Below are 27,657 nucleotides of genomic sequence, written 5' to 3'. Positions count from 1 at the left end.
GGCTCGGAGCTTCTCATGGGCAGATAAACAAACCGCAGCATTTTTGTTCCTTAGTTCCGAAGTTTGCTGATGGGAGTGTGTTGGGCTAAATGTACAACTTGACATTTTTTTTGGAGTCAGAAATGGGTAACGAGTAGATTGTTACCTCTAAAAGTGCAGGTAGGCACCTGGTGATGTCCAGACATATTTTCAAATAATCATAAACGTCCAATCCGAAGTATCGTCACAAGTTACGGTTTTCAAGATTGCAAAAAAAAATGTGTTTCTTTGTTTATTTTTGCTTTGCTTTTGCCTCTTAGTATCAATTGTAATTGTAAGATGAGTTCAACTTTATTGATCCCCAAAGGAAATTCCTTTGTCACAGCAGTGCAACAGTTAAAATGTTAAAAATCAAAAATAAAATAGATACAAATATAATATAAATGGAGGCAGAAAATAGCAAGACATCCATGAATAAAAAGACAACGAGGAGAACAACAACTGCAACAACATCAGTATCCAAGACTACCTACCATTTTGTTTGTTTTTATGTGGCTTTTGAGGAAAAAAAAACCCTCTGAAATACAAATAGTTTGCCAGACTTTTTAAAGACTATTGAGAAAATATGATTGTTTTTAATGATGCATCAAATTCACTTCCTCCATCTTCCCTTTTGAAGAAATGTGATTTTTGTCCTTGTATTTTTCCCTGGGTAGGTTAAGGACCAAGAGTTTCCTTACAGGAAGAACCTGGCACGAGTTCTGATTGAAGTGGAGGATATAAACGACCACGTTCCAATATTCACCAGCCCTCTGTACGAAGGCTCGGTGTACGAGTCGGCGGCCGTGGGATCGGCCGTGGTCCAGGTGACCGCGCTCGATAAAGACAAAGGAGAAAACGCCGAGCTCCGCTATTCCATCGAAGCGGGTGATTCATTCGCCTCGGGTTTTAAGATATTTTCCCCGAAAAAGTAGATCGTGTTATTTACGAAAAGATTTCTTTTCGTTTTCCTGCAGGAAACACCGGAAATTCATTCCACGTAGAGCCTGTTTTGGGGATCATCACCGTCGCGCGCGACCTAGACTTGTCGAGTATCGGACATTACGTCCTTACGGTCCGAGTCACGGATAATGGCTCCCCTCCGCTGTCCACGACCACGGTGGTGCGAATCGCCGTCACCCTGTCCAACAACGCCGGGCCCAAGTTCCCCCAGCCGGAGTACCAAGCCGACATAACGGAGAACGCCGCGGTCGGCACTTCGGTCACGACCGTGGGCGCCGTCAGCCTCTCCACTGTCACTTACGACATCAAGCGGGGAAATGTAGATCACGTTTTCAAGATAAATCAGTACAGCGGCGTGATCACAACTCAGAAGCCTTTGGATTATGAGACGGTAGCATCTTACACCCTGATAGTCCAGGCCACAAACATGGCCGGATTGGCGTCCAACGCCACACTGGTGATCCAGGTGTCGGACGAAAACGACAACTCTCCGGTGTTTCAGCAAGTGCACTATCACGGCAGTATAAGCGAGGCCGCGCCGGTCAATAGCGTGGTTTTAAACTCCGAAGACTCGCCTTTGGTTATTAAAGCCACCGACGGCGACCGAAACCAAAACTCTCTGCTGGTGTACCAGATCGTCGAGGACACCGCAAAAATGTTCTTCACCGTCGACTCGGGAACCGGATCCATCAGAACGATCGCTAATCTGGATCACGAGACACTTTCCGCTTTCCATTTCCACGTTCAAGTGCGGGATAACGGTCGGCCGCAGCTGACGGCGGAGAGTCCGACCCAGGTCACCATCCAAGTGATCGACACCAACGATTCCCCGCCTCGTTTCAGCAAAAGCGCCTACGAAACGGTGCTGCTTCTCCCCACCTATGTAGGAGTGGAAGTTCTCCAAGTTTCCGCCGCCGATCCGGACAAAGACGTCCCCAATGAACTCAGCTACTCTCTAACCGATGGAGTGCTGGAGCACTTTGCCATCAAACCGACCGATGGAATTATAACCGTCAAAAACAACACCTTCTCCAAAGAACGTTTCCGCTTCAGCGTCAAAGTGTCCGACGGGAAATTCTCCAGCACAGCTCTCGTGACCGTTCTCATACGAGAAGCTCTGGACTCCGGTCTCAGCTTCACTCATAGCCTTTACTCCTCCTCCGTTCAAGAGAACGTGTCCAACGTTACCAAAGTGGCTGTCGTCAACGCCGTGGGAAACCGGCTCAACGAACCCTTGAAATACACGCTGCTGAATGCCGGAACTCGCTTTAAAATCCGTCCGACCTCCGGCGTCATTCAGACCACGGGCATACCCTTTGACCGCGAGGAGCAAGAGTTCTACGAACTGGTCGTAGAGGCGAGGAGGGAACACGATCGTCTCCACGTGGCCAGAGTCATGGTGAGAGTCCAGGTGGAGGACATCAACGACAACGCCCCCGTGTTCGTCGGGCTTCCCTATTACGCGGCCGTTCAAGTCGAAGCGGAGCCGGGATCCCACATTTTTCAAGTCAGGGCGGTAGATGGTGACAAAGGCATCAACGGAGAGGTGTCTTACTATCTGAAGGACGACCACGGGCACTTTGAAATCAACAGGCAGACCGGCAGTCTAAGCCTCAAGAGGGCGTTCGAGTCCGACTTGTCAAATATGGAGTACCCGATGGTGATTTACGCCAGGGACGGCGGAGATCCTCTTCTTTCCTCCGCCGTTGAGTTTCCCATTACCGTCGTCAACAAGGCCATGCCCGTCTTCGACAAGTCGTTCTATTCCGTGTCCGTTAATGAGGACGTGGCCGTCCACACGCCCATCCTGGGTATCAACGCCACCAGCCCGGAAGGTCAGAACATCATCTACACCGTCGTGGACGGAGATCCGTCTCTTCAGTTCGACATCGGTTTCGATACCGGGGTCATCAGCGTCATCCACCGCTTGGACTATGAAGCGGCGTCGTCTTATCGCCTGACCATCAGAGCGACGGACTATCTGACGGGCGCCCGCGCCGAGGTCGACGTGGACGTGGTCGTTCAGGACATCAACGACAACCGACCGATCTTTGAGAAGATGTCCTACCGCGTAGTTTTGTCCGAAACAGCGATGATCGGAACTCCGGCGCTTCAGGTTGTCGCTACCGACAAAGACTCGGAGAAGAACAACGTCGTACGCTACCAGATTTTCTCGGATTCGCACAACAACACCGACTACTTTCACATCGATAGCAGCAGCGGACTCATTTTGACCGCGCGAATGCTCGACCACGAACTCGTGCAGAAGTATGACTTCATCGTGCGGGCCACCGATAACGGCTTCCCGCCGCTGAGTAGCGAAGTCTCCGTCACGGTTGTGGTAAACGATACAAATGACAACCCGCCCGTTTTCAACCAACTTCTTTATGAGGCGCACGTGAACGAATTAGCGCCGAAGGGTCACTTTGTAACCTGCGTCCAAGCCTCCGATGCAGACGGCTCCGATTTTGAAAAGCTGGAGTACAGCATTTTGTCCGGAAATGAAAGGATGAACTTCGCCATGGAAAAAAAGACAGGAATTATCACTTTGTCCAACCACAATAAACAAAGGATGGAGCCTGTTTACAGCCTCAATGTGTCCGTGTCGGACGGGGTCTTCACCACCACCGCACAAGTTCATGTCAAGGTTCTGGGGGCCAACCTGTACAGCCCGACGTTCGGACAAAATGTTTACGAAGCAGAGCTGAGAGAGAATGCCGCCGTGGGAACCAAAGTTATACAGGTAAGGGTTTTATAATCATTATCATGTGCGAAATCAAAAACCCGTACACGTGTCGCGTTATGAGCCGTGTTTTCGTTCTTTTTACTCTCCTCTCTGGAACTCCAGGTGAAGGCGACGGACGCCGACCCGGGAGACTTCGGTCACATCACGTATGGCTTTGTCAACGATGTCGGCAAGGACCAGTTCAGCGTCGACGCGAGCGGCCAGATCGCGACCGTGGAAACGCTCGATCGTGAGGATCCCGCCAATAAAGACATAGTATTAGCGGTGGCGGCTCGGGATTCTGGCGGACGAGTTTCTTACTGCACGGTTCATGTGACTCTTTTGGATGACAACGATAACGTACCTCATTTCGGTGCCACGGAATACAGAGCGTCCGTCAAATCTGACGTGGCAAAAGGTTTTTTGGTGACGCAGATTCAGGCTACCGATCCCGACGACGGCGCCAACGCCAAAGTGACGTATTCGCTGTACAGCGAGGCGCACGTCCCTGTGGTCGACATTTTGGAAATAGACCCCGATAACGGTTGGATGGTGACGAAAGGCAGCTTCAGCCATTTGCGTAATTCTGTGCTCTCGTTTTTCGTGAAAGCCGTGGACGGAGGAAATCCGGTGAGGCACTCTCTGGTGTCCGTCTACATCCACGTTCTTTCTCCGGATGTCGTCATTCCCTCGTTCAACCAGCATCAGTACACGTTCACCATGCCGGAGGACATTCCGATCGGCTCGGCCATTGGCACCGTGCGACTGAACAACCCACGTGGATTTGTCCTACCCCCCGCTACCTTCGCTCTTGTTAACGGAGAAAATGGCAAAAACAATCGAGACGGCGTGTTCGTGGTGGAAAAGGATACGGGTGTGATCAAACTGGATAAGGCTCTGGACCACGAAATCATCAAGGAATACCACTTCAAAGTGTCTGCCACCGTGCAACAGGCCAAGCTGGATTCCGTAACTTCCGCCGATGTCGAAATCAAGGTGTTGGATCTAAATGACAACAAGCCGGCGTTTGAGACCAACTCTTACGAAGCCACGGTCACGGAGGGAATGTCGGTCGGATCGAGGATCATTCAAGTCCGAGCGCGAGATCCAGACTCGGCCGCGAACGGTCAGGTGTCCTTCAGCCTCGGGGAATTTATCCAATCGGAGGACGACGCGGACGCTTTGCTCGGCACCTTCGGCATCGACAGCAACACGGGATGGATTTCCACGCGCAAAAATCTGGACCACGAGGCCAACCCGTCCTACGCATTTACAGTGGTGGCCTCAGATCTCGGGGAGACCATGACGCTTTCGAGCACCGCCACCGTGACGGTGGCGGTGTCAGACGTCAACGACAACCCGCCCAAGTTCATGGAGCAGCGCTACTTGGGCTCAGTTCAGGAAAGTGACCCCCCGGGTGAAGTGGTGGCTGTTCTCAACACCAGGGACGACGACAGCTCAGCTGTCAATCGGCAAGTCAGCTATCACATCACGGGTAAGTCCTGTTTTTGTATGTTATTGTAGCCTGTGACCCCTTTAAAAGTGTAACATCCAAATATCCAACGCAGAAAAGTGCCATTTTGCTGGTCTTACTTTTGGAAAAGAAGTCGTTTTTATTACTAATGTCTTGAATATTTGTCTAAATTAACCATCACTGCTACTTTAGGCACTCATTAATACACAGGACAAGGTTGTTACCGTCCCTTGTGCCTAAAATACGAGATAAAAACACGTCCAATCCAGGATGTAGGGAAGCAATCTTAAACAAACAACAAGCCAGCTACCGGCAGGCTAACCGCTACCGGCAGGCTAACAGCTACCGGCAGGCTAACAGCTACCGGCAGGCTAAGAGATACCAGCAGACTAACAGATACCGGCAGGCTAACAGCTACCGGCAGGCTAACAGCTACCGGCAGGCTAACAGCTACCGGCAGGCTAACAGCTACCGGCAGGCTAACAGCCCAGCGGCCAGACACCACCTATCTACACTAACCAGCTGGTTTACACTGGAGACAAAACAAAAATATTCGGGATATCAACCTTTTATCAACCGTGGCCCTTTGATGGATTGCTCTGATGCTGCTCCCTGTATTTAATTAAAATTTATTTTATTTTAGTTTGATCATTTTTTGAATGTCATCTCAAGATGATGGCCATCTTGGAACATCGAAATAAAACGTGTTTAGAATATTTTGGTCGTTCTTAATAAGCGACTGCGCGCGCCTGGTTTCCTGCCGGTGGATAATTTAAGTCAGGCTTTTTTTTTTTGTCATGAATACAAAAAGGACTCAAATCGACATTAAATATTTTGCTTAAAAATAACCTTCAACCAGCTGTAAAATGTTTTGTTGCATGCAGAAATGTCATTTTGCTTCCTCTGCAGATGTTCATTGAAAGAAATGCAACACATATTTTGTTAATACATAGCATAAAGGCAAAAAAATAATGTTATATGTCGTGTTTAAATTTCAAATACGTTTTGTGGCTCCCGGTGTTTTCTTTACTTTGGAGAAACGGCTCCAAATAACCAACACTATAATAGCATAGATACTACAGATACAGGAAGTGACATTTTTATTGAACAGTGAGTTAACCGTTATTTCCAAGCCTGTACTCTTTTTCCATCAGCATCATGAATACAGTATTAATGCGGGACCCCTTATTTTCTGGGGTGCGTATCATAACTCAGAGGAACTTCTGAACAATGACAAAACAATAATCTGTGAAGTCATTGTAAGTCTTCACTATTCAAAACGCAGTCACGAGAGATTTATTCGGTGTCATTATCTCGTGACAGCTGGACTTGCTCAGTCGTTTGATGAGGTTTTCCTCTCATCCGGGAAGCATCTGCTAGCGTTTGCTAAAATGCCAGTTGAGTCGAAGCTTATTGGTTCAAGAAATGTGTCCCGCATGCCCCGACCGCCTGAAACGTCCTTATTTTTTTTACAAACCGTAAGTCAGATTTCCCTTTATCTTTGGACGGTAAAATGAGAAGAAGTTTGTCGAAGCGCAGTTGAGGTTTCTACCTCATGCAGGACACAAAATGCCCAGGGCCGGCTCTTAATGTCGGGGTTGGACATTCATTTTTTGGGGGAAGATGCCATTCCAACCCCCAGTAATGCATTGCATTGCATTCTGGCCCATTAGTCTGCAGTCATTAGTCATTGCGTGTCTTTTTGTCTTGTTTTATTGACGACATAGTGTCACCGTAAAGCAACTTGTTAGTGTTCTGCAGACGCAAAGCGAAATCTATTGTTATAAACAAACACCAGGGGACGAGTTTTTCAATAAATTAGAAGCTGGAGTCGCTGCAAAATCAACTTCTGTGGTTTCTTGTGCCAGTTATAAATCCATGTTTGACCCGGAAACAACATTAAAATAAGGCAATGTTTATTTCAGGATGACTAACATTTACTGTGACATTTATCCACTCGCGGTTCACCAAAGGTTATAGAAATAGTAAACGGCGTGATAAGGGACGCCGAAAAAATGAAAATAATAAATAAGACGTTTCATAAACCACAGCACGTGTGATTATAGCTTCAGTAAATGTGTCTTTTTATCAGTTGTGTGTTGTTTTTCTGTCGCACACGGTAAGATCAGTAGCGTTAGCTTTATATTTGTTCAGAAATGCTTCACCTTGGGAAATAAAAAAGAAATCAATGTCATAACCTTTACAAAATGTGCAGGGGCGTAAATTCTTGAAGAACGCGGACATAGAGGCAAATGAGGGGGAACAAAAGAGCAAAATGAGAAAAAAAAAAAATTAGGAGATGAATGTAAAAGTTGCATTGATAATATGAATGTGATCAAAACCCATCTGCTCCCCGACAAGCCGGAAGGTGGTAATGAAGTTAGAATTTCCCAGCAGACAAAGACAGAGGACTACCAAGGGACGGGAGATAAGAGAGCTAATGAAGGACGTTTAATAAAGAGAAATTCCCTGCGCCAATGGCGTTGCAATGAATGTCAGCCAAAGTGAGCGACAGACATGTGGGAAATGTCACCTTACGCTTGACAGCCGAGACGGAAGGCAGGAAGCAACCGAGAAAAGAAAAAGACCAACGTGACCAGATGTGGATCACGGAAAACAAAGCAAATGAGCTGTCACGTCCTGAAAAATGTGACCTTTCTCCTTTCCGTGCAGGAACAACGTGATGTTTGTCAGCGTGCGGGTGTTGGATACGATTTGTGTGCGGTTTCAAGCCGACGGCTTCCAACGTGTCAGAAAAGAGAGCTTCCGAAATGTTTGATTATCAAAAGTTAAAAAATGAAAAATGTGTGAAGGGTTTGGTTGGAGATCTATTCACTTAACACTTCAATCACTCACAAACAAAATCGTTATTCAGATACAGTAATAACCAGTATCCAGCCTCTGGATGTTATTTATACTATTTTTAGTCTATAGATTTGTTATTTCTATCTTTTTACTCCATATCCCGGTGCAGTAATTTAATTGAAATCCAATTTTGTCATCAAATGGGGTTTAAATTGTTTCTTATCCAAAATGTGTATTATAACGACATCTACATTTATTTTTCTTATTCACATTTCCCATTATCACAACTCCTGAAGTGTATCATTTATTTATTTGATGCCACCTATTTTTAGTGTATATACCCTCAGGCCAGTTTTTTCAGATTTTGCCCCCTCCAAGCGGTAATATGTGAAATATAACCTACAATTAATGTAAATCCACATTAATATAAATTTGGCATATTTTGATACCATCCAAAAGAATGCAATTATAAGGAAGTGTTAGGAAATTAGCATAGTTTTAATCGTGCGATTGGCTGGATGTTACAAAGGAGGCTGCAAATTAAATCACATTGTCTCTTTTTATGTGTGTGTGTGTGTGTGTGTGTGGCCAGGTGGGAACTACCGTGGCGTTTTTGCACTCGGTCTTGTCCAGGGTGAATGGAAGATGTACGTAAAGGGGCCGCTGGACCGGGAGGAACGCAACCTTTACAACATAAACGTCACTGCAAGCGATGGACTCTTTGTTTCTCAGGCAACCGTGGAGGTGATAGTGAAGGACACCAACGACAACAACCCTGTCTGTGACCAGGTGACTGTTACCGAAGCTCTGATATTAGTGCTTTTTGAATTGTGCAGATTGTGGTTTATAATCTTAACGACGCATCACCCGTGTGTGTGTGTGTGTGTGCGCGTGTGTGTGTAGGCTTTGTATACTGCCTCCATTCCAGAAGACCTCCCGGTGAACAGTGTGTTACTGAGGGTCGGGGCTACAGATCCAGATGTGGGTCTGAGTTCTTGGCTCCAGTACTCCCTGCACGGCCCGGGGTCGCAGGACTTCAGCATGAACCCCGAAACCGGTACGCAGCTCAGAACTTTGCGCGGCGAGATACGGAATCGGTTACGGGGTCATCGCCATGGATTGGAAGGATTTTGCAAGTTCCAGTTGGATCTGATGGTTTAACCTACTTTTAACAGCCCTTTGATATTGTTTAATGCAGAAAGGCAGCTTATTTTTATGCCAATTTTGGGAAAATTAAAAGTTTCAGAGTTCCTCGCAAAGTTATTAACTTTGGTTATTTCATGCTTTGGCTCACACTTAATGCGTTCCAAAATTCGAGATACTTGCTTGCAGAAGAAATATATGCCTCATATATTAATATCGGCTTCGTGTCGATTTTTAGATCATTTCTTGCCGCGTTGAGAAACATCCCTAGCATATTCTGTGAATATTTCAACTCATCATAATGATGACAAAATATTCTATATACTTGAAGGGTGATAAATTTGGAGTACGATTTCAATCCATATTAATGTCGCCTATTTTCGCGACCTATTCAGGTGAGGTGAAGTCGTCTGTGGCTCTGGACCGGGAAACGACCCCCAGCTACTGGATGGTTGCCCAGGCAACCGACGGCGGCGGGCGTTGGTGTCGCGCTGAGGTCCAAATAGCAGTGACTGACGTGAACGATAACCCGCCCATCTTCACGCTACCGCAGTACACGGCGAGTGTATACGAAGATACCGCTCCCAAGGCGCTTCTCACCCGCATCCAGGCCATCGATCCAGACGAAGGTGAGAATTATATCCATTTTTAGAACAGTGTTATCTCTACTTTGGAAAAAGTAGGAATTAATCCCGCGAAATTCATTGAATTTTAGGGGAATTATCCCGCTTCATCTGTGTTTAGCCATATTTCTCTGGAAAATGCTTTCGGTATTTGCGCGGCAAAAGATATATTAGCTTACACTTCATTTACAAAAATACTATATCTATTATGAATATGTGAATATCTATGTGTGTGTGTGTGTGTGTGTGTGCGTGTCGCCAAATAATTCAAAGTTTAAGAAAAGGCAAGGTGATGGAAAAATGAATAGAAAAATAAAGCAGTGAAAAGATCAGAAAAATTGTAAATTAAAAGTAAAAAAATTTAAAAAAGCCCTTAATGGTACCCCGAGGAAGAATGGCTTTCTTTTCAATTCTGGTAATTATGCTTCTTTTTCCATCATTGTGTTTAGTCATATCTACTTTCGGCGGCGGGCTGTGTATTTCACACCTAGGCCTTCAGTGGTGCTCCATTTGTCACTCCACTCCTCAATACCTCTTTTATGGCTGTAAAAATGACTTTTCTTGATGTTTTCTTGAAAAGTCCACTGTGAAAATGGCTCTTTCAGACATCATGGGTTGACAAATCAGCTATTACATCATAACAACTATATTTGTGGTCATGGAGCGCTACAGATGCAGCCTGCAAGCTCTGGCTAGTACACTCTCTGACTATCCGATCAAAAGTGACACGCTGACGTTAGCGTAGCCTTCTAGAAGGCCTTCGTGTCACAACTCGAAATCGGATTGGTTGAAGCAACAGTTTCATAGACACTAGTTTTTTGCCCGAGCGCCTGTGAGTCGGATTCTGCAGGCCTCCAGGGAGATTTTTCTTTGACTTTGCCCCTGCCTGGCAACAAATAATGTCTGAAATGTGATTGGCTAAATGCTTTCATATGAAAATACATGTCCAGAAGCAACACAGCCAGGGAAAAAGCTAATCATTAAAATTATAAATTAAAATTAATTATAATTAAAATCCGTCTGTGATAATGATATTTTTTAGGCCAGCAGAGAAGGCCCTGCAGGCCCTGATGGCCTATCACAGATATAAGAAAAAGGTGTAAAGGTTGAAAGGAAAATGACAGTCTAAGAGAAATGACGCAGATGGGATAAAATCCTTTAGCTTTCCCAGCTGCTTATTTGAAAATACGTTTTAATTTCCCACATATTGAATATGAAGAGAGTTTGAGTTAGATGAGCCTTGTATTAGTCTGTCCAACCTTGGAGAGCAAAACTGTTGGCTTGTTTCAAAACCTGTTATTTTTGCATTTGTTTCTCTCAGTCAGTGTCAGTGTGTTGCAGGTGGCAACTTATTTAACGTAACAACACACTTAAAAAAAAACACCCAGCGAGGTTGTGTGTGTGTCTATGTGTGTGTGTTTTTTTGTTTTTTACTTTTTTAAGGTGTCACACAATCCCACTGGATACTGCTATATAGGTCATTATAATGCATGGAAGTGCTTGTAATAAAAAGAAAAATAAAATTGACTTAAGTGGCTTCAGGAGCCAAATAATATTCATTCTGATGGATTTAAATGATGAATAACTAATTTAGACCCATTTGACCAGAATAAACCTGAAGCAATATGTGTTTTTTTTTTAAATTTTAATCAATTTTTTCATTCATGAAATGCTTTTCAATAGCTTCCTGTGGGACCATTGTGTCACAGGCTAATTTATTCATATTACAAATTTTCAGATCAAATTAAAAGAGAAATAGTATAAAGTAAACCTCTGCGACTCTGAATTTGGGTTGTAATTGAAATCTCTCGGTAAAAGATGGAATTCGTTGCACTTGTTTCAATATCTTCAACAAATTAATCACCTGAATGATTATTTAAAAAAAAATCCATAATTATATGCTATAGAAAAAGATGATAAAATAGATAAATCAAAAATTTATTCAGTCATTTCCTCAATAAGTCTAAACAAGTAATATAATAACAATAATAATACTGACTATTATTATTATCTTTAACAACAACAACAACAACAACAATAATAAAAATAATAAAATAATAACAACAACAACAACAATGACAATAATGATAATAATAATAATAATAATATAGTGATAATAATAATAATAATAATACCCCTTTTTTTACTGTTACAATTTCCTTCTATTATTTATTATTGTTATGTTTTACTTGAACCTCTGGCACAACAATTTCCTCGGGATAAATAAAGTTGTTCTTATTCTTATTCTTATTCTTAGAAAGTAAATATTAAGAAAAAGCAATCGACGAACAAAAGCAATTAGAAAAGAGTAATTCTGTAAAAAAGGATGGGAATAACAGTAACAATTATTTTCCCAGAATTAGGACCATGTCGTCCGTCGTGATCCCCAACTAAATGTTTGCAAAATACCAACAATGAAACTAATCGCGATAATAAATGTCTTTTCAAATCCCCTGCAGGTCCGGGACGCCTGGTTGTTTACTCGCTGGAAGACTCGGCCCGAGGCGCGTTCTCCATCGATAAGTCCACGGGCATCGTGGTCCTGGAGCGCGTCCTGGACCGCGAAGTCCAGCCGGCCTATCAGATAACGGTCCGAGCGTCCGATCAGGGGTCGCCGCTGCCCCTCTTCGCGCTGGTCAACGTCACCATCACCGTGATGGACATCAACGACAACCCGCCCGTGTTTGAGCGCCGGGATCAGCTGGTGACCATCCAAGAGGACATCGCCGTGGGAACCAAAGTTCTGACCGTCTACGCGGCCAGCAAGGACATCGGGACGAACGCGGAGATCACGTACAGCATCCGGTCGGGAAACGAGCACGGAAAGTTCCACATTCAACCCCTGACCGGTGAGTCCAACTAAATCCGGTCTTCATGATCCGACGTTTGATCGCCCCAACCGTGTTTACACAGTAAAATGAAGCAACATTCAAGGTGATTTAACTGAGATTAAATATGCTGAGACGCAGAAAAAGATTGTGAATGGGATTTCAACATAAAAGGGAAAACAGCTAAAATAGACATAGAAACAAAATAGATATAGAAAAGAAACACTTGGCGCCTGGAGAGAACCTTCTCTCGGGAAACCTGACCTGACCAGTGACACAAACAAGGTCCTTGACAGGAGCCTCAAAAGCCCTGAAGTAAATAAAGACATGTCAGAGAAATGAAGTTTAACTTCTTGTGCAGAACTGACAGGGAGTGACGGCGGAATGATGTCTTCACCGTCTGCAGCGCCGGGTTTTTATGTATGAATATATCCTGCTTAAAAAAAATAAACACTTAATCAACACAATGTAACTCCAAATCAATCAAAGCAAAACTGTTTTTACACTTTCGTTTTGAACGTGACTTTAAATCCAGACCTCCGTGGATTTATACATTTAATTTCCATTCATCATTTTGGTGTGATTTTGTTGTCGGCACATTCAGCTATGTAAAGAACAGAGTATTTCATAAGAATATTTCATTTATTCACATCTAGAATGTGATATTTTAGTGTTCCCTTTATTTTCTGAAGCAGGCTAAATGCTGTTGCTCAAAACATTCAAATACTGTTATTTAAATGTTTCTCCAAAATAAGCATATTTATTATTTCAGGAAAAAAAAAAAAACTTTTTTGTGACCTGTCACAACAATGGGAGACAATGTTTTACGTTCAAAATATTTTGAGCAAAATACATGCGTACGAAACAAGACGTAAATGAAAACTCAGAAATATATGATTCAAAAACAACCCCCGCAATTAACAATGAAAAAAAAATCTCTAAGAAGCTTCAATTAAACAGAAAAAAATTATATAGTTAAAAAAATAAAAAAAAAATACTCAAGAGATTATTAATCTATTGATTCAATATTCAAAATGTCAGCGCAAGTATCCTTTTTTCAGATTTCCTCCTATAATGTTAGAAGTGAAAAAAAGGAATATTCAATATAATATAAAAATATGAAAGAATATTTTCAAGAAATGATAAGCAGCGGACATTTCTCAAAGACCTTTGATTATATTTTGCGATTTATTATTTTTTTTGACACTGAAAACAATCCCGCGAGTCCTTCGAGAACATCTTATTCGACGCCTTTATAACCTTTTGTATTTTATCAAAGAAATATTGGAATATATAAACGCAAACATGCCTGGCGTCTGTGCAGGTGCGATCTTAGTTGCCAACGCGCTGGACTATGAGACGGGCAGAGATTACTTCCTGACGGTGGAAGCGTGTGACGGCGGCACGCCTCCGTTGAGCGCCGTCACCACCGTCAACATAAACGTGACCGACGTGAACGACAACGCTCCCATGTTCAGCCGCGACCGCTACGCCGCGGTGGTGTCTGAGGACGCGACCATCGGAGAGGCCGTCGTTCAGGTTGGTCGATGTTTTTTCTTTGAAATTTCGGATACGAATTTTTACATGTTTCGAGTTTTCGTTGAATTTAACTGAATTTTGATTTCCCAGCCGTGATCTGCATTTTCAATTTGTGTTTTATAAAGCTACTTCAGTGCGGTTTACTTTGTAGTATTTAAAGATAATACAGGACTGTCTCAGAAAATTAGAATATTGGGATGAAGTTCTTTATCTTCTGTAATGCAATTAAAAAAAACAAAAATTACTTTTTCATGATATTCTAATATTTTGAGATAGGATTTTTGAGTTTTCTTAAGATGTAAGCAATAATAATCAGCAATATTAAAATAGTAAAAGGCTTGCAATATTTCAGTTGATCTGTAATGAATCCAGAATGTATGACATTTTTGTTTTTGTAATTGCATTACAGAAGATAAAGAACTTTATCACAATATTCTAATTTTCTGAGACAGTCCTGTATATATCATTTGTAATTGTTTGGATATTTTATCTCTAATTTCAGAATTGGATTTCTTGCTGATTGTTCATAATTTCTTACCAATGTTTGTCTTGTTTTATTCAAATTATCGGAATTCTCCGATAATTTCCTCTATATTATATCAATTATCATGATATAGTATCTGCAGAAGTTTTCTTGACAATTTGAATATAATTATTTTATTTTGCTGTTTATTCTAATTTATTTTGTCATACATTATCAATCAGTACTTTTATACCAAGAACCAAAAAAAATGTGTGAATATGAGAAATGCCTTACCCCCCCAAACAAAAATATTGATAATGATAATAACCAAAAACAAAATGATGTTGCTTGTCAGCAAACATCTAATTTAAGTCATATGTGTTTTCTTTCCTTGTATATTTGCTACATGCTTTTGAACTCAATTCACAAAGTGACCTTAAAAACGCCTGTACATTTTTTTAATAACATTATTTCCTTAAGAGAGCGGCAATTTTTTTTTTTTTTTGCAGAAAATCTTTCAGTCATTTCTCACATCAACATTTTTTTAAACAAGAATATTCTAAATATGTTATTAATATTAACAAATTCTCATAATACTGTTCTCAAACAGCAAAACTTTTGTATTATAAATACAGTATTTAAACCGCAGCTTGCTGTTGCACCAATAATCGCTAATCAAATTAGCATGGTTGCATGTGTCCAACCACGTAAAAAAATTCACCACGAACGACCAGGAGAGCTTTGGAAATTGTTTTTTATTTTATTTTCCGGATGCCTCGCTCTGTATTTGTCTGCATTCACCAACATGACTCTTCCATCATGGCAGGCGAAGTATCAGGCAAGACATGAAACAGAAAGTGTTTGATGTCGGTTTAGCAAATATCAGACAGACTCACTTATCAAGCAGCGTCTCAGTGAGATGGAGATGCTTGTTTTTGACGCTGCGTCTTGACAAATACACCTGACATTCTTCCTTTTGGCAGATTATCTGACTTCATCACCTCACAGGCAAATAAAAGAAAAAAAAAAAAAAACAACTCTCATTTGTGTAGCAATTGTTGCCGCCCGTGTAGACATATATATTAGAGAATCTTGTAAAATCCTGTTATTGGTTATGGTCATTTATATGAACTGTTTTTTTTTTTTTTTTTGTTGTTGTTTATGGCCCTTTACTTTGTGTTATTAAGGTTAAGATTGGGATTTATTGAGAAATAAGAAAAAGCTGCCATCAGCAGACATATCAACAGTGTCCTATGACTAAATCATCCAAAAAAAAGCATTGAATTTAAACAAAAGCATTCAAATTGAACAAAGATATTATAAATAACTGATTCACGAACAAAAAACGGCTTCTCATCTTGGGTGATTTTTCTTTCTGATCATTTTGATCTGCTTCTATCTGATATTTACTGAATATCTTTCAGATTTTGGGGGTTTTTCTTGTTTTTTACGTGTTATTTTTAGATGATTTCCAACCATTTTCATGATGAATTTGTGGGGAAAAAAAAGAAAAAGAACATTTTTTTTTTGTTTGTTTATTTGTTTTAATTTGCACTGCATACATTACAAACATATTTAATATATATTGTAAACATTCCCATATCGGTGTGCAGAGATGCTGCAGGGCAGGATTTCTCAGCGAATGATTACATAAATAAAGTCATATATACAGTACAGGGAAACTAGGTTATATATTTTAATAGACCTACTTTTAATTTGTTGAAATGTGTTCCCTTAAAATCCAAATGAATGAATACAGAGAAATATGTTAACAACCATAAAAAGGAATTGGATGATGAAGTGTTGCAGAAAATCCTTGTTATTTATATTCTTCTGTCAACCATTTCGCTGGATATATTACACCCACTTCCCGCTTTTGTAATTTACAGGAAAAGGCTTTTCCTTTTAAGGATGTCATGCAATAGATGGTATATTTGTGAGAAAAGAAACAGAATCTTCCAAGAGTAGCGTAGCAAACCTATATGAAATACACAAATACATATATCTATATATATAGAGAGAGAGATATATATCTCTATCTATATATCTCTCTCTATATATAGATATATCTATATGATTAAAATAGATATTTACAAGTGACAAACTTACAAAGTTATTACACTGTGGGGGGAAAAATACATCTAAAATAAATGTGAAAACAAACCAGCGCCAACAAAGATAAGTTTATGATAAATTATTTACATCAAGTTGGTAAATCTATGAGAAAACTAACTTGTAAGATTAGATGTTACGAATTTTTGACCACCCTTTTTTATTCATGCATACATGAATAAAAACAGTAAATACGTAAAGACAACTTGCTGAATATGTGACTAAAAATTGGGAAGCGTTTTGAGATTAACTTATAAAGTCTACAAGAAAAACAATAAAAGGACTTTGCAGTTTTTCATCTTAAAATCACACGAGCTTTCATTTTAATCTCTGCTCTTCATACAGTACATTTTCCATTTAAATTCCATCAGTTTGTGTGTTCAAAGACTTTCCTTTAACTTACGAGGCTTCATTTTCACACCCTCGTAAATTATTTAAAATGTCTGACTTTTTGGGAATTAGTTTTCTTACACTAATACCCCAGATCCATTTTCTAATGGCCCTTTGTAAATGTAATAGCTTTAATAAACCAGCAAAGTTAATCAGTGTAATTTCCAAGCCGGCATAAACAAACAGACGTGCGCGCACACATGAGCGCGCACGGACCAATACACACACACAGATAGATTGCTGTTTTTATGACCCTCTAAGTCAAAAAAGTACTTCGAACAACTGCGAAAATTAATATTTTGATCACACACAGCTGGTATTTAAAGTATTATAAAATTATTAATGAAAATGAAATGCCCCATTACACTTTTTATCTATATGACCAAACGTCTGCGTGTGTTGTGCGTGTGTGTGTGTGTGTGTGTGTGTGTGTGTACAGCTGGTAGCAGAAGACATGGACAGTGAGCTGAATGGCGCGATCCTTTACTCCATCGTGAGCGGAGATCGAGACAACCAGTTCTTCATTGATCCGCTTAGCGGGATCATCAAGGTTAACAAGCAACTGGACCGTGAAACGGTGAGGACACACACACACACACACACACACACGGAAAAAAAAATTATCGGCTCAAGATTCTGTTGATGGCAATTTAAAATGTGGGGTATTTTTTAAAATGAAAATGGAATTTAAAAAAAAAATCATGAGAAATAAACTCTAGTGTAAAGAGGCCTTTCATAAAACTCAAAGAAAAAAAAAAAAAAAAGATTAAAGAATTATTATATCACACATTTCAGACAACAAATTCCAATTAATCTTTTTCTACTTTTTTTGAGACAACTTTCTCAGCCTCCAAATGAAATAATAATAAAAAAAAAAATGTTTTTAAAAAATACCCAAAGAAATAAAAGCGATTGTCCGGCGAGAAACACACATCTATCCTACACACAGAGTTTGTAACAGAAATGCACACCCAAAGACCTCACACACCCTTTTTTCTTCATCTTTTTCTTCTACTTCTTCTTCCTCGTCTCCTATTTATCTGCTCTTCTTGAAAACTTCAGAAATGTTGAGATTTCTATCATAAAGTATTCATGAGTGTGGTCTATGAGCCGTCTGAGCACACTCACATAGTGTTGGCATGTGGGGGGATCAAAGCTGCTGCCTGATGAAAGTGTGTTTGGGGTTATCAAACACTGTGCTGCATCTTTGTGCATGTGTGTGTGTGTGTGTGTGTGATTATCTTTGCGGTTGCATCTGTGTGTATGTGTGTGTGTGTCCATGCAACTCTATCAATTCTTGTTTGCATCTTCATATATTCCCTCATTTACAACCAGGTTCTTGTGTTTTCCTGCTAAGCAGGTCACAGATGTTTACGTTTTTCTTTCTCTTTATTTCTCAAGCAAAGTGTTTTGTTGATGCGTTGGCATTTCTTGCCGTCGTGCTTCATTAGTGCTTTATTATTTAGATATGTGGGGGAACACTAAAACATCCTGCAGTATGTCAGGGAAACAACAAGTAGGTGTGTAGACCCAAATATTATAAATTCCCAGACGTTCATGTTGATGACCTATTATATGAAAATAACACAAATATGTTAATTAATCAGGTCAATCTGGAAAAGATATGAAACTTTAATTCATAAGAATGATTTACTGAGACCATTGGTAAGTGATGACGCAAATTTAATGAAGAACAAATTCCAGAATGCAAATGTAGGAAGACTTGACTTCTCCATTATTATTATTATTATTATTATTATTATTATTATTAGTAGTAGTAGTAGTAGTAGTAGTAGTAGTAGTCGTAGTAGTAGTAGTAGTAGTAGTAGTAGTAGTATTGTTGTTGTTGTTGTTGTTGTTATTATTATTATCATTATTATTATTATTATTATTATCATTATCATTATCATTATCATTATCATTAGTATTATTATTATCATTATCATTATCATTATCATTATCATTATTATTAGTATTGTCATTATCATTATCATTATTATTATTATTATTATTATTATTATTATTATTACTAGTAGTAGTAGTAGTAGTAGTAGTATTGTTGTTGTTATTAGAATTATTATTAGTAGTATTATTATTATTAATAGTGGTAGTAGTAGAAGTAGTAGTAGTAGTAGTATTAGTATTATTATCGATATAATCCTTGGTATTATTTGTATTATTATTATAATATTTATTATAACTATTGTTGTTGTTGGTATTGTTGTTGTTGTTGTTTTGTTGTTTTTGTTGTTGTTGTTATAATTATTATAATTATCATTATTATTATTATTAGTAGTAGTAGTAGTATTAATATTGTCATTAGTAATATTCTTATCATTATTATTATTATCATTATTATTATTATTATTATCATTATTGTTGTTGTTGTTATTATTATCATTATTATTATCATTATTATGATAATAATTTTTGTCAAAGACTGACCAGTTTTCCACAATTCCCAAACATATGAGGTGTCATTTGTTGTTTGTCAAGGTTTGCTGGTTTTGTTACCAGATTTTCCACCAAACAACTCAGACTCAGTCAGTGAGCAAAGTGAGCATCTGTCACTCTTATATCATCATGAAGGAATGTTTCTGTTTTGTCTTTCCCCTTACTTGCTTAGAGAAGCCAATTGTGAGGTCAGATTGTCACATTTTAGTTTTCTTTTTAAATGAAAAAAAATGTCCAAATCAATGCTTTGGTCATTTGAGATGGTATCTTAATACAACTTGTCCAGCAGAGGGCAGTCTTCTTTATATTAATAAGCTCATTGACAAACTGTTATTCAATTGTTTCTAAAGTTTCCATTTATTTTTTGTGGTTGCATTTTTCTCTTAAATTTGTAGAGTAACATTTGCTTATATTTTGTCTTTATCTAAATTTTATTCCATAAAAAAATCCAATTAAATAAATCAATAAAATAAATTATTATTTATCTTGTCACTTAGTTCCCACATGGAAAAACCTGTGAAATACATAATTAAATAAATCCTCAACTCAGGGTTCAACTTGCCTTTTGACCTCCACTTTCCCAAATCATGGACTTATTCAACTTAAGTCCAAATTATCAAAAGACTGCAAATGTTAGTTATAGTATTTATTTCTTTGTGTTTGAATGATGACCAGACCAGACCAGAACTCCCCTGAGCCAATAAGGAGTGCATGAAGGATCCACCACCGCACGAACAAGGCGAACAAACGCTATTTGTGTGGCAGCAAAGCAGCAATTTTTCTACAAACTAAAGTATAATCTTATATTGTGCAATCTAAAAAAGACTGCACGAATCAAGGACGATCACAGGGTGAAGATAATCTCTGTCCGCCACCGCCCTCCTCAGGACAAACCGTAAACACCCACCTCCGGTGCTTCATTGATTGGCAACACAAGAGAGATTTTATTTTGTTTTTCTTTCTTTTTTCATATATTCTCCTTTGTTTCCCCGCAGGTCCCGAGCTACACGTTGTCCATACGAGCTCTGGACAGCGGCATCATGCCCATGTCATCCACGGTGACGGTCAACATCGACATCTCCGACATCAACGACAATCCTCCTACGTTCTCCCCGGCCAACCTCACCACCGTCATACAGGTGCGGACCATCGCAAACCTCATTAGAAATGTTTTAGTGCGTTGGTTCTTAACCTTGTCGCGGGAACTGAACCCAACCAGTTTCGTACGCGCGTCCACCGAACCCTTCTTTATTGGAAAAATAAAATATGAACCTGCATTAACTACGCTATATTCCACATGATTTTCACACAAAATTAATAATGAACCGTTACTCCCCGTCTCCTTGCAGTTTAAGGAAGCATTCCCTTAATTTTACCGCTGCTCGATTGGAATTACTCGACTCGGCGTTGCGAATCATTCGGTTCGGACGCCGACTCCCATCACACTCTGCTTTTTGGATACGTAATTTCGACATAATTAGTATAAGAATAAGACTAAGACTAAGACTAAGAACAACTTTATTTATCCCGAAGGAAATTGTTGTGCCAGAGTGTCAACATAACAAAACATAACAATAATAAATATTAGTCGGAAATTGTATAACCAGTAAAAAAAAAAAAAAAAAGAAATACAAATAAAACTATAAAGTGTCAAAGTCAAGGCTATAAAGTGTTTCAAGGTCTTAAGTGCAAAGATTTGAAGATTCCCTGCAGCTGAAGGAAGAGGAATTAAAAGGTCTGAAAGCCTCAGGTAGGAAAGACGTCCTGTGGCGTTCATTATGAAGGGATTCAAATATCAAGAAAGAAATCACATGACGAAGTGTCAGGACAGTCACAAGTTGACGACTGCGAGCGCCGAAATCCCCGCACAGGCCAAACGATGCAGAAGTTACTCATGTAACTTCACCAGTTACACGAGTCAGAGACATTTTAAAGTTTACGTCCCGCCTTCCAGGAAAACAAGCCAATCGGCACCAGCATCGTGCAGCTGTCGGTCGTCGACCAAGACTCTTCGCACAACGGACCGCCTTTCGAGTTCCGCATCCTGGCAGGGAATGAAGGAGGAGAGTTTCTGCTGGAGAGAGATGGAACGCTGGCGGCCAATCAAGTGTTCAGGAGGGACCTGGAGACCGAATACGTCATTCAAATACAGGTATCGCGTGAAAAGTAACATCGAACTTGTTGTCTTGGGATTGTTATTAAAATAATGGCCTAAAACAAGTCAAAGTCTAGCATCATTCTAAATAAAAAGAAAATACATTTTTAAAAAAAGTTGTATGTGTAGTGGAAGTAAGACATTTATGCAAAAGGAAGCACCAAAAAGGATGTAAAATTTAGGAACAATTTATAATTCAAAAAAGCCCTGCGGCTTGTAATGAAATCCTGTAAGCCGTTTTCTAAGTCGGGATTTTTTTCTCTTGGGTTTACAGCTGCAAAATAAACCTGTTGTTACAAGTTTTTTTTTTTTTCCAGTGGAAATATTCAGAACCCGACAACAAATCCCAAAATGTTACAAGAAACACCTTCAGTCGTATTAATCACGTGGCTTTGGGGATTCTTCTGCTTTGTTGGTCGAAACTGGGAGTTACAGCAACTCACAGAGTAACAAGTCATTTTCGACCAGACTTTGACTTTTACAATCTCAATGTGGGAGTTTGCCCAACTAGTCTACGTGTCTTGTGGATCTGGAGAAGACATGTGATTACCCGTGACCCTAAACTCCATGAGTAAAGGCTACCGAACCCCGTCGTACTTTGTAGAAAGGCTCGTCAAAGAGGAGGTCGCCGGATCCACTGGATGTGCAGACGTGCCGTGGAAGCCTTCTGAGGACGGCCGTTATCTGTCGCTTTTATCTGAAAAGAGGATTTTCATTAGGCTAAGAGAATATAAGTTGTACGGATTCTTGAATTCAGCGAAAAACTCAGCTGGCAGATTAATGGTATTGTCTCTGAGTTTCTCACATTCAAAGAAAGGACAACAGTTATGTATCTGCATCGCAGTGTTTAACCCTTGTGTTGTCTTGCGGGTCAAAAGTGACCCACTACCGTGTTTAGCTGCAGAAAAAAACACCTTAACCTATTTTTTTTCCAACTTGAAATTTTATGACTTTTCCTAAAGAGACCCCATAGTTAGAAAAAGTGATACTTCTTTTTTGTTTATGTTTCCATGTGGGCTGCACACCACTGGGGTACAAAGATTGTCTTATGGGTCACTTTTGACCCGTAGGACAAGGGGAGTAAACACAAAGTTAAGATCGCACCAGGGTTAAATGGACCGGCTCTAGACGCTCGGCAGGGTCCGGCTAGTTAGCCCAACTAGTCTAGTTTTGGGGATCTGGAGAAGGCAGTCCACCGTGTCCCGCGGGCACTGAACCCTCAACTGGGCAGTCAGATCTTGGTCCTTGGTCCTCATTGCCGGTTGTAAGTCGGACCCGTTTCTGGTGAGAGTCGGACTCCGCCAGGACTGCCCTTTGTCACCGACTCTGTCCATGACTTTTACAGACAGAGTTTCTAGGCGCAGCCGGGCCGTGGAGGGGATCCGGTTCGGTGGCCGCAGGATCGAGTCTCTTTTTGCAGATGATGCGGTTCTGTCGGGTTCATCGGGGTTCGAAGCCGGGATGAGGATCGGCACCTCCGAATCCGAGACCACGGTGCTCAACCGGACACCGGTGGAACGGCCACTCCGGGTCGGGGAAGAGGTCCTGCTAGGAGTGGAGGAGTTCAAGCATCTCTTGTTCACCAGTGAGGGAAGGATGGAGCTGGAGGTCGAAGGGTAGATCGGGGCGACTCTGTCGTGGTGAAACCAGAAGGCGAAGCTCTTGATTTACCGGTCGATCTACTAACCCTAACCTTAACAGGATCACGGATACAAGCGGACGAAAAGAGTTTCCTCGGCAGGTTGGCCGGACTCTCCCTTAGAGCGAGGGTGAAGAGTCGGGTCATCTGGAGGAGCTCGGAGTAGAGCTGCTGCCGCAGGAGTCAGACGAGGCGACTCGGGCGTCTGCTCAGGATGCTTCCTGGCATCAGCAGAGAATAGATGTTCCACACGTGAATGATGATGATTCAGTGTGTAGGTTTTGCGGGTTTTATTGTCGCTGTAACGCAGACATTAGCCACATCACTGGCGTCCGACCTCTTTGCCGCCGACACGGCGCCGAACTAATGCTGTGACCGCGTCTCGGCAAACTAATCACAGTTTTCCTTATTTACAAAACCGGTATAGCGATTGCTCCCATTTCCCCTCCGTACAGGTACATTTACACACACTCCAAACCGACACTCGGCTCCAACACACAGCAGTCCCGCCACGAGGCTACAGTTAGCTAGCGGCTAGCGATCGCATGCTATTAGCACTACCCGAGCTACTGTCGACCTCAACCCTACAAGTTAAACGGCCGTTCACTCGCTTCACCGGGACTCTTGCGCTCGTTTCTACCTATTTACGTGTCGTTATAAATCTTTACCTGTAACACAGACATTAGCCACATTACTAGCGTCATTACTGAGCTAACGCTGCGACCGCGTCTCGGCAAGCTAATCCCAGTTGTTTTCACGCCACCCTGTGGTGGAATGTGGTTTTACATACTTACGAACAGTGAGTGAGAGGAAAGGAGCAAGTTGCTAACTCAGGAAATAAGATAAATTAAATATAAAAAAAAAAAAGGGAGGGGGATGTGTGGTCTTTGCGCTCTCACGTAGAGATCTAACATCGTATTTTTCTTTTCTTTCTTGCTTCATCTCAGGTGACCGATTCCGGAAAGCCCCGCCTCTCTTCGTCCTCCACGCTGACCGTCAGGGTGATCGAGGAGAGCTTGCACCGGCCGGTGGCTCTTCCTCTCGAGGTGCATATCGTCACCATGGAGGACGAATTCCCCGGAGGAGTGATCGGAAAGCTTCACGCCACCGACGCCGATCCCTACGACGCCCTGACCTTTGGCCACGCTCCCCCGGCGCATCGCAGCCTTTTTAAAATCAGTCCGCGCGACGGGAAGATCATCGCGCTGGGCGGACTGGACGCGGGACGATACTCCCTCAACGCCAGCGTGAGCGACGGTCGCTTCGCCGTGCCCGTGCCCGTGAGCGTGCACGTGGAGCAGGCGACCCCGGAGATGCTGCGAGAGGCCGTGACGGTGCGCTTCGAGAGCGTGGCGCCTCAAGACTTCGTGGCGTCCCACCTGAAGACCGTGATGAAGGTGCTGCAGCAGGCGTCCGTGTCGCAGCAGCAGGACACGTTGCACCTGCTCAGCCTGCAACCCGTCGGAGGAACGCAGCAGCTGGACATGCTGGTCGCCGTGGAAACGGCGGGAGGCGGGTACTACAAGGCGGCTTATCTCACGCAGAAGCTCAGCGCGTCGCGGCGCCGGCTGGAGGAAGTTCTGAGGGTGTCGGCCATCCTGGACAAGAACTGCTCGGGGCTGGAGTGTCGGGGAGCTCAGTGCGAGCAAAGCATCGTCCTGGACTCGCACAACCTGGCGACCTACAGCACGCCGCGCGTCAGCTTCGTCTCCCCGCGATTCCATCGCACCACGAGGTGCACGTGCACCGGTGAGTCGCCTCCCGTTCCCGCCGCTCGGTCTGAGCTCGCACGAGCCGGCGTTCTCTTAAAGCCGTGCTTTATGCACGAGCAGGGGAAAGAAAAGGAAATAAAGCTGCACCTTTTTCTTTTCTTTTCTTTTCTTTTCTTTTCTTTTCTTTTCTTTTCTTTTTTCCCTTTTATTTCTTTCTTTTCTTTTTTCTTTTTTTTCACTTTTCTTTTCTTTTCGTTTCTTTTCTTTTTTCTCTTTACTTTCTTTTCCTTTCTTTTTTCTCTTCCTTTTTTATTTTATTTTATTTTTTCTCTTCTTTTTTTTCTTTTCTGTTTTTTCTTTTCTTTTTTCTCTTTTCTTTCTTTTTTCTCTTCTTTCTTTTCTTTCTTTTCTTTTCTTTTCTTTTCACTATTTTCTTTTTTCTTTTATTTTCTTTTTTCTCTTTTATTTCTCCCTTTTCTTTTTTCTCCTTTCTTTTTCTTTTCTGTTTTTTGTCTATCTCTTTTCTTTTCTTTTCTTTTTTTCTCTTTTCTTTCTTTTCCTTTATTTTTTTTCTTTTTTCTTTCCTGTTTTTCTTTTCTTTTTTCTCTTTCCTTTTTTCTTTTTTTTCTTTTCTTTTTTTTGTTGTTTCCAATACTCTGATACCTTCCTAATATTTTTTTTTTTTTAAGTTGGTAAGTGACCTCTTGCATATTTAGTTTTTTTCCATTCTTATTGAGGCTAGTATTTGAGGAACAGTCATCCGGTCCCCACAAGCATTGAATTCATGTGTGATTTTTCCATTCCCAAGCATGCAATGTGGCTTATTGATTCCAAAAAAAAAAAAAATGACGTCTGAAAATTGAAAATCCACATATTCAAATACGAGGCTTCACCAGAGTTTTCTCCTCAGTGAAGTGATTTTAATGCAAAGCATCGTGTCGGTGTTTGTCAGATATTTCCACATGTGCGCCAGAGTGCCATGATAAATCTAAAAAATGCTGTTTTTGCAATACAAATAGAACTTGCCTAATGACGTCTCACGAGATGATGAGCGTTTCATCAATGAAGTTGCTCATCAAGTCTGACAGTGGCTTATTTTATCAGGTGCACGTTCGGTGTAAAATGCTGGTTAAGAGCGACTTACTTGCATGAAATGCTGTTTAAAGGCCATGAAATGCCTTTTGCCATGCGGTAATATAATTGTGTGGTATGAAACGGGTTCAGTGTGTGCAAACAGCTTTCCTTTGCCGCTCTGGAAGAAGAGAGAGGATCACAATACTCTGATTTCTGTTTTGGATTTCATCACACAAACACGGGCTTCAAAAATGTCATGTCAGATACACAATGAAAATAAAATCAATGTGTCTCCAGCATGAGGACGAATGTCTGGAGGAGACGTCCAACATCCAAAGGAAGCATACAGGAAATCTGATTAATTTCTGGCTGTATTAAATTACCAAATTACTAATAGCTGAATTTTTCCTTAATGTTTTTAGCAACATTGCTCAAAACCCTGGAAAAATGTGTAATTTTTTTGTGCTTTTCTTTTTCCTTTTTTTTTTTTTTTTTTTTTTTTTTATCATACACAGAGAAGTTAAAAATATTTTTATAACCATGTCAAACCAAGCTGGAGTTGCCATCTGAAAAATTTGGAAAGGAATTATTTTTAAAAATTCAAGTGTGCCTACACATAGTTGGAAATGAACTTTATTGTTTTGTGAAAAAAAGGATTAATGTGTCATTCATGGCCGTGACATATTTTAATTTCAGGCGACGGCAGACCGACAATTCATTTAAAGATCAATCACACGTAAAAACACATTGACAAGTGATAAAGCGCTTTTAAAAATGACAGAAAATAAGATGCAAAATGAGAACAATGTGATCTCAAACCTCATCAACACCACAGCGTAATAAAACAATTTCAATTCGCACCGCGCTTGTTGATGAACTTATTGATTTTTTTTTTTAATCCACTGTAGCTATTTAACATAATATTTCTTAAACGTTGTTGCGCAAATGCGACCTATCAATTGAATTACTTTTGCAGCTGCTGCGTCAAAGTATAAGTATATATTTATCAGTTAGCATGCGAAAGATGTTGGCGTCGATTACCATTTTGATGTAGATAGTTACGTGTGTGTGTGTGTGTGTGTGTGTTTAGATGTCAGCTGCGGTGCCCAGTCAGAACAGTGTGAGGACCAGCCTTGTCCAGCAGACATGCAGTGTGTTTCTATGGAGGCCTCCAGGGGCCGATATGCATGCCAGTGTCCCCCGGGGAAGCTGGGGGAGTGTGCAGGTGGGTGTGTGTGTGTGTGAGAAAAAAAACACAATTCCTCATTCCAGGTTAAATTGATATGTGTGTGTGTGTGTGTGTGTGTACACACAGGCCATTCGTCTTTGAGTTTCTCAGGTAACAGCTACATTAAGTACCAGCTGTCAGAGCGACTGCAGACGGAACTGAAGCTCAGCCTCAGGATCAGAACTCTGCAGAGCCGAGGAATCATTATGTACACACACAGCGAGCCTTGCACCGTGCTCAAGGTACACACACACACACACACACACACACACACACTTTCTCTATCTCATTGTTTCCCTTGTTCACGTACCG

At 41.2% G+C, this 27,657-nt stretch overlaps 1 protein-coding gene across 1 annotated transcript in view; it reads left to right on the top strand.

Annotated features, from left to right (window-relative positions):
- The window catches only part of fat3a (FAT atypical cadherin 3a), a 206,365-nt gene that overhangs the window by 151,372 nt on the left and 27,336 nt on the right, over positions 1 to 27,657 (top strand). The window contains exons 11-24 of the mRNA XM_086141306.1: positions 696 to 906; positions 996 to 3,730; positions 3,836 to 5,201; positions 8,578 to 8,774; positions 8,889 to 9,042; positions 9,524 to 9,757; positions 12,211 to 12,600; positions 13,904 to 14,118; positions 17,523 to 17,660; positions 20,533 to 20,676; positions 21,492 to 21,689; positions 24,279 to 25,080; positions 27,208 to 27,342; positions 27,433 to 27,587. Of these exons, the coding sequence (XP_085997432.1) occupies positions 696 to 906; positions 996 to 3,730; positions 3,836 to 5,201; positions 8,578 to 8,774; positions 8,889 to 9,042; positions 9,524 to 9,757; positions 12,211 to 12,600; positions 13,904 to 14,118; positions 17,523 to 17,660; positions 20,533 to 20,676; positions 21,492 to 21,689; positions 24,279 to 25,080; positions 27,208 to 27,342; positions 27,433 to 27,587 (7,074 nt within the window). The remainder of the gene's footprint in view (positions 1 to 695; positions 907 to 995; positions 3,731 to 3,835; positions 5,202 to 8,577; positions 8,775 to 8,888; positions 9,043 to 9,523; positions 9,758 to 12,210; positions 12,601 to 13,903; positions 14,119 to 17,522; positions 17,661 to 20,532; positions 20,677 to 21,491; positions 21,690 to 24,278; positions 25,081 to 27,207; positions 27,343 to 27,432; positions 27,588 to 27,657) is intronic.

This window comes from Fistularia commersonii, chromosome 3, assembly GCF_037954325.1.
Source record: "Fistularia commersonii isolate RoL2024-O1a breed Wild chromosome 3, RoL_Fcom_v1.0, whole genome shotgun sequence".
Taxonomy (NCBI): Eukaryota; Metazoa; Chordata; class Actinopteri; order Syngnathiformes; family Fistulariidae; genus Fistularia; species Fistularia commersonii.
Note: the sequence above shows the minus strand (reverse complement) of the source record. Positions and strands in the feature narration are given on the sequence as shown.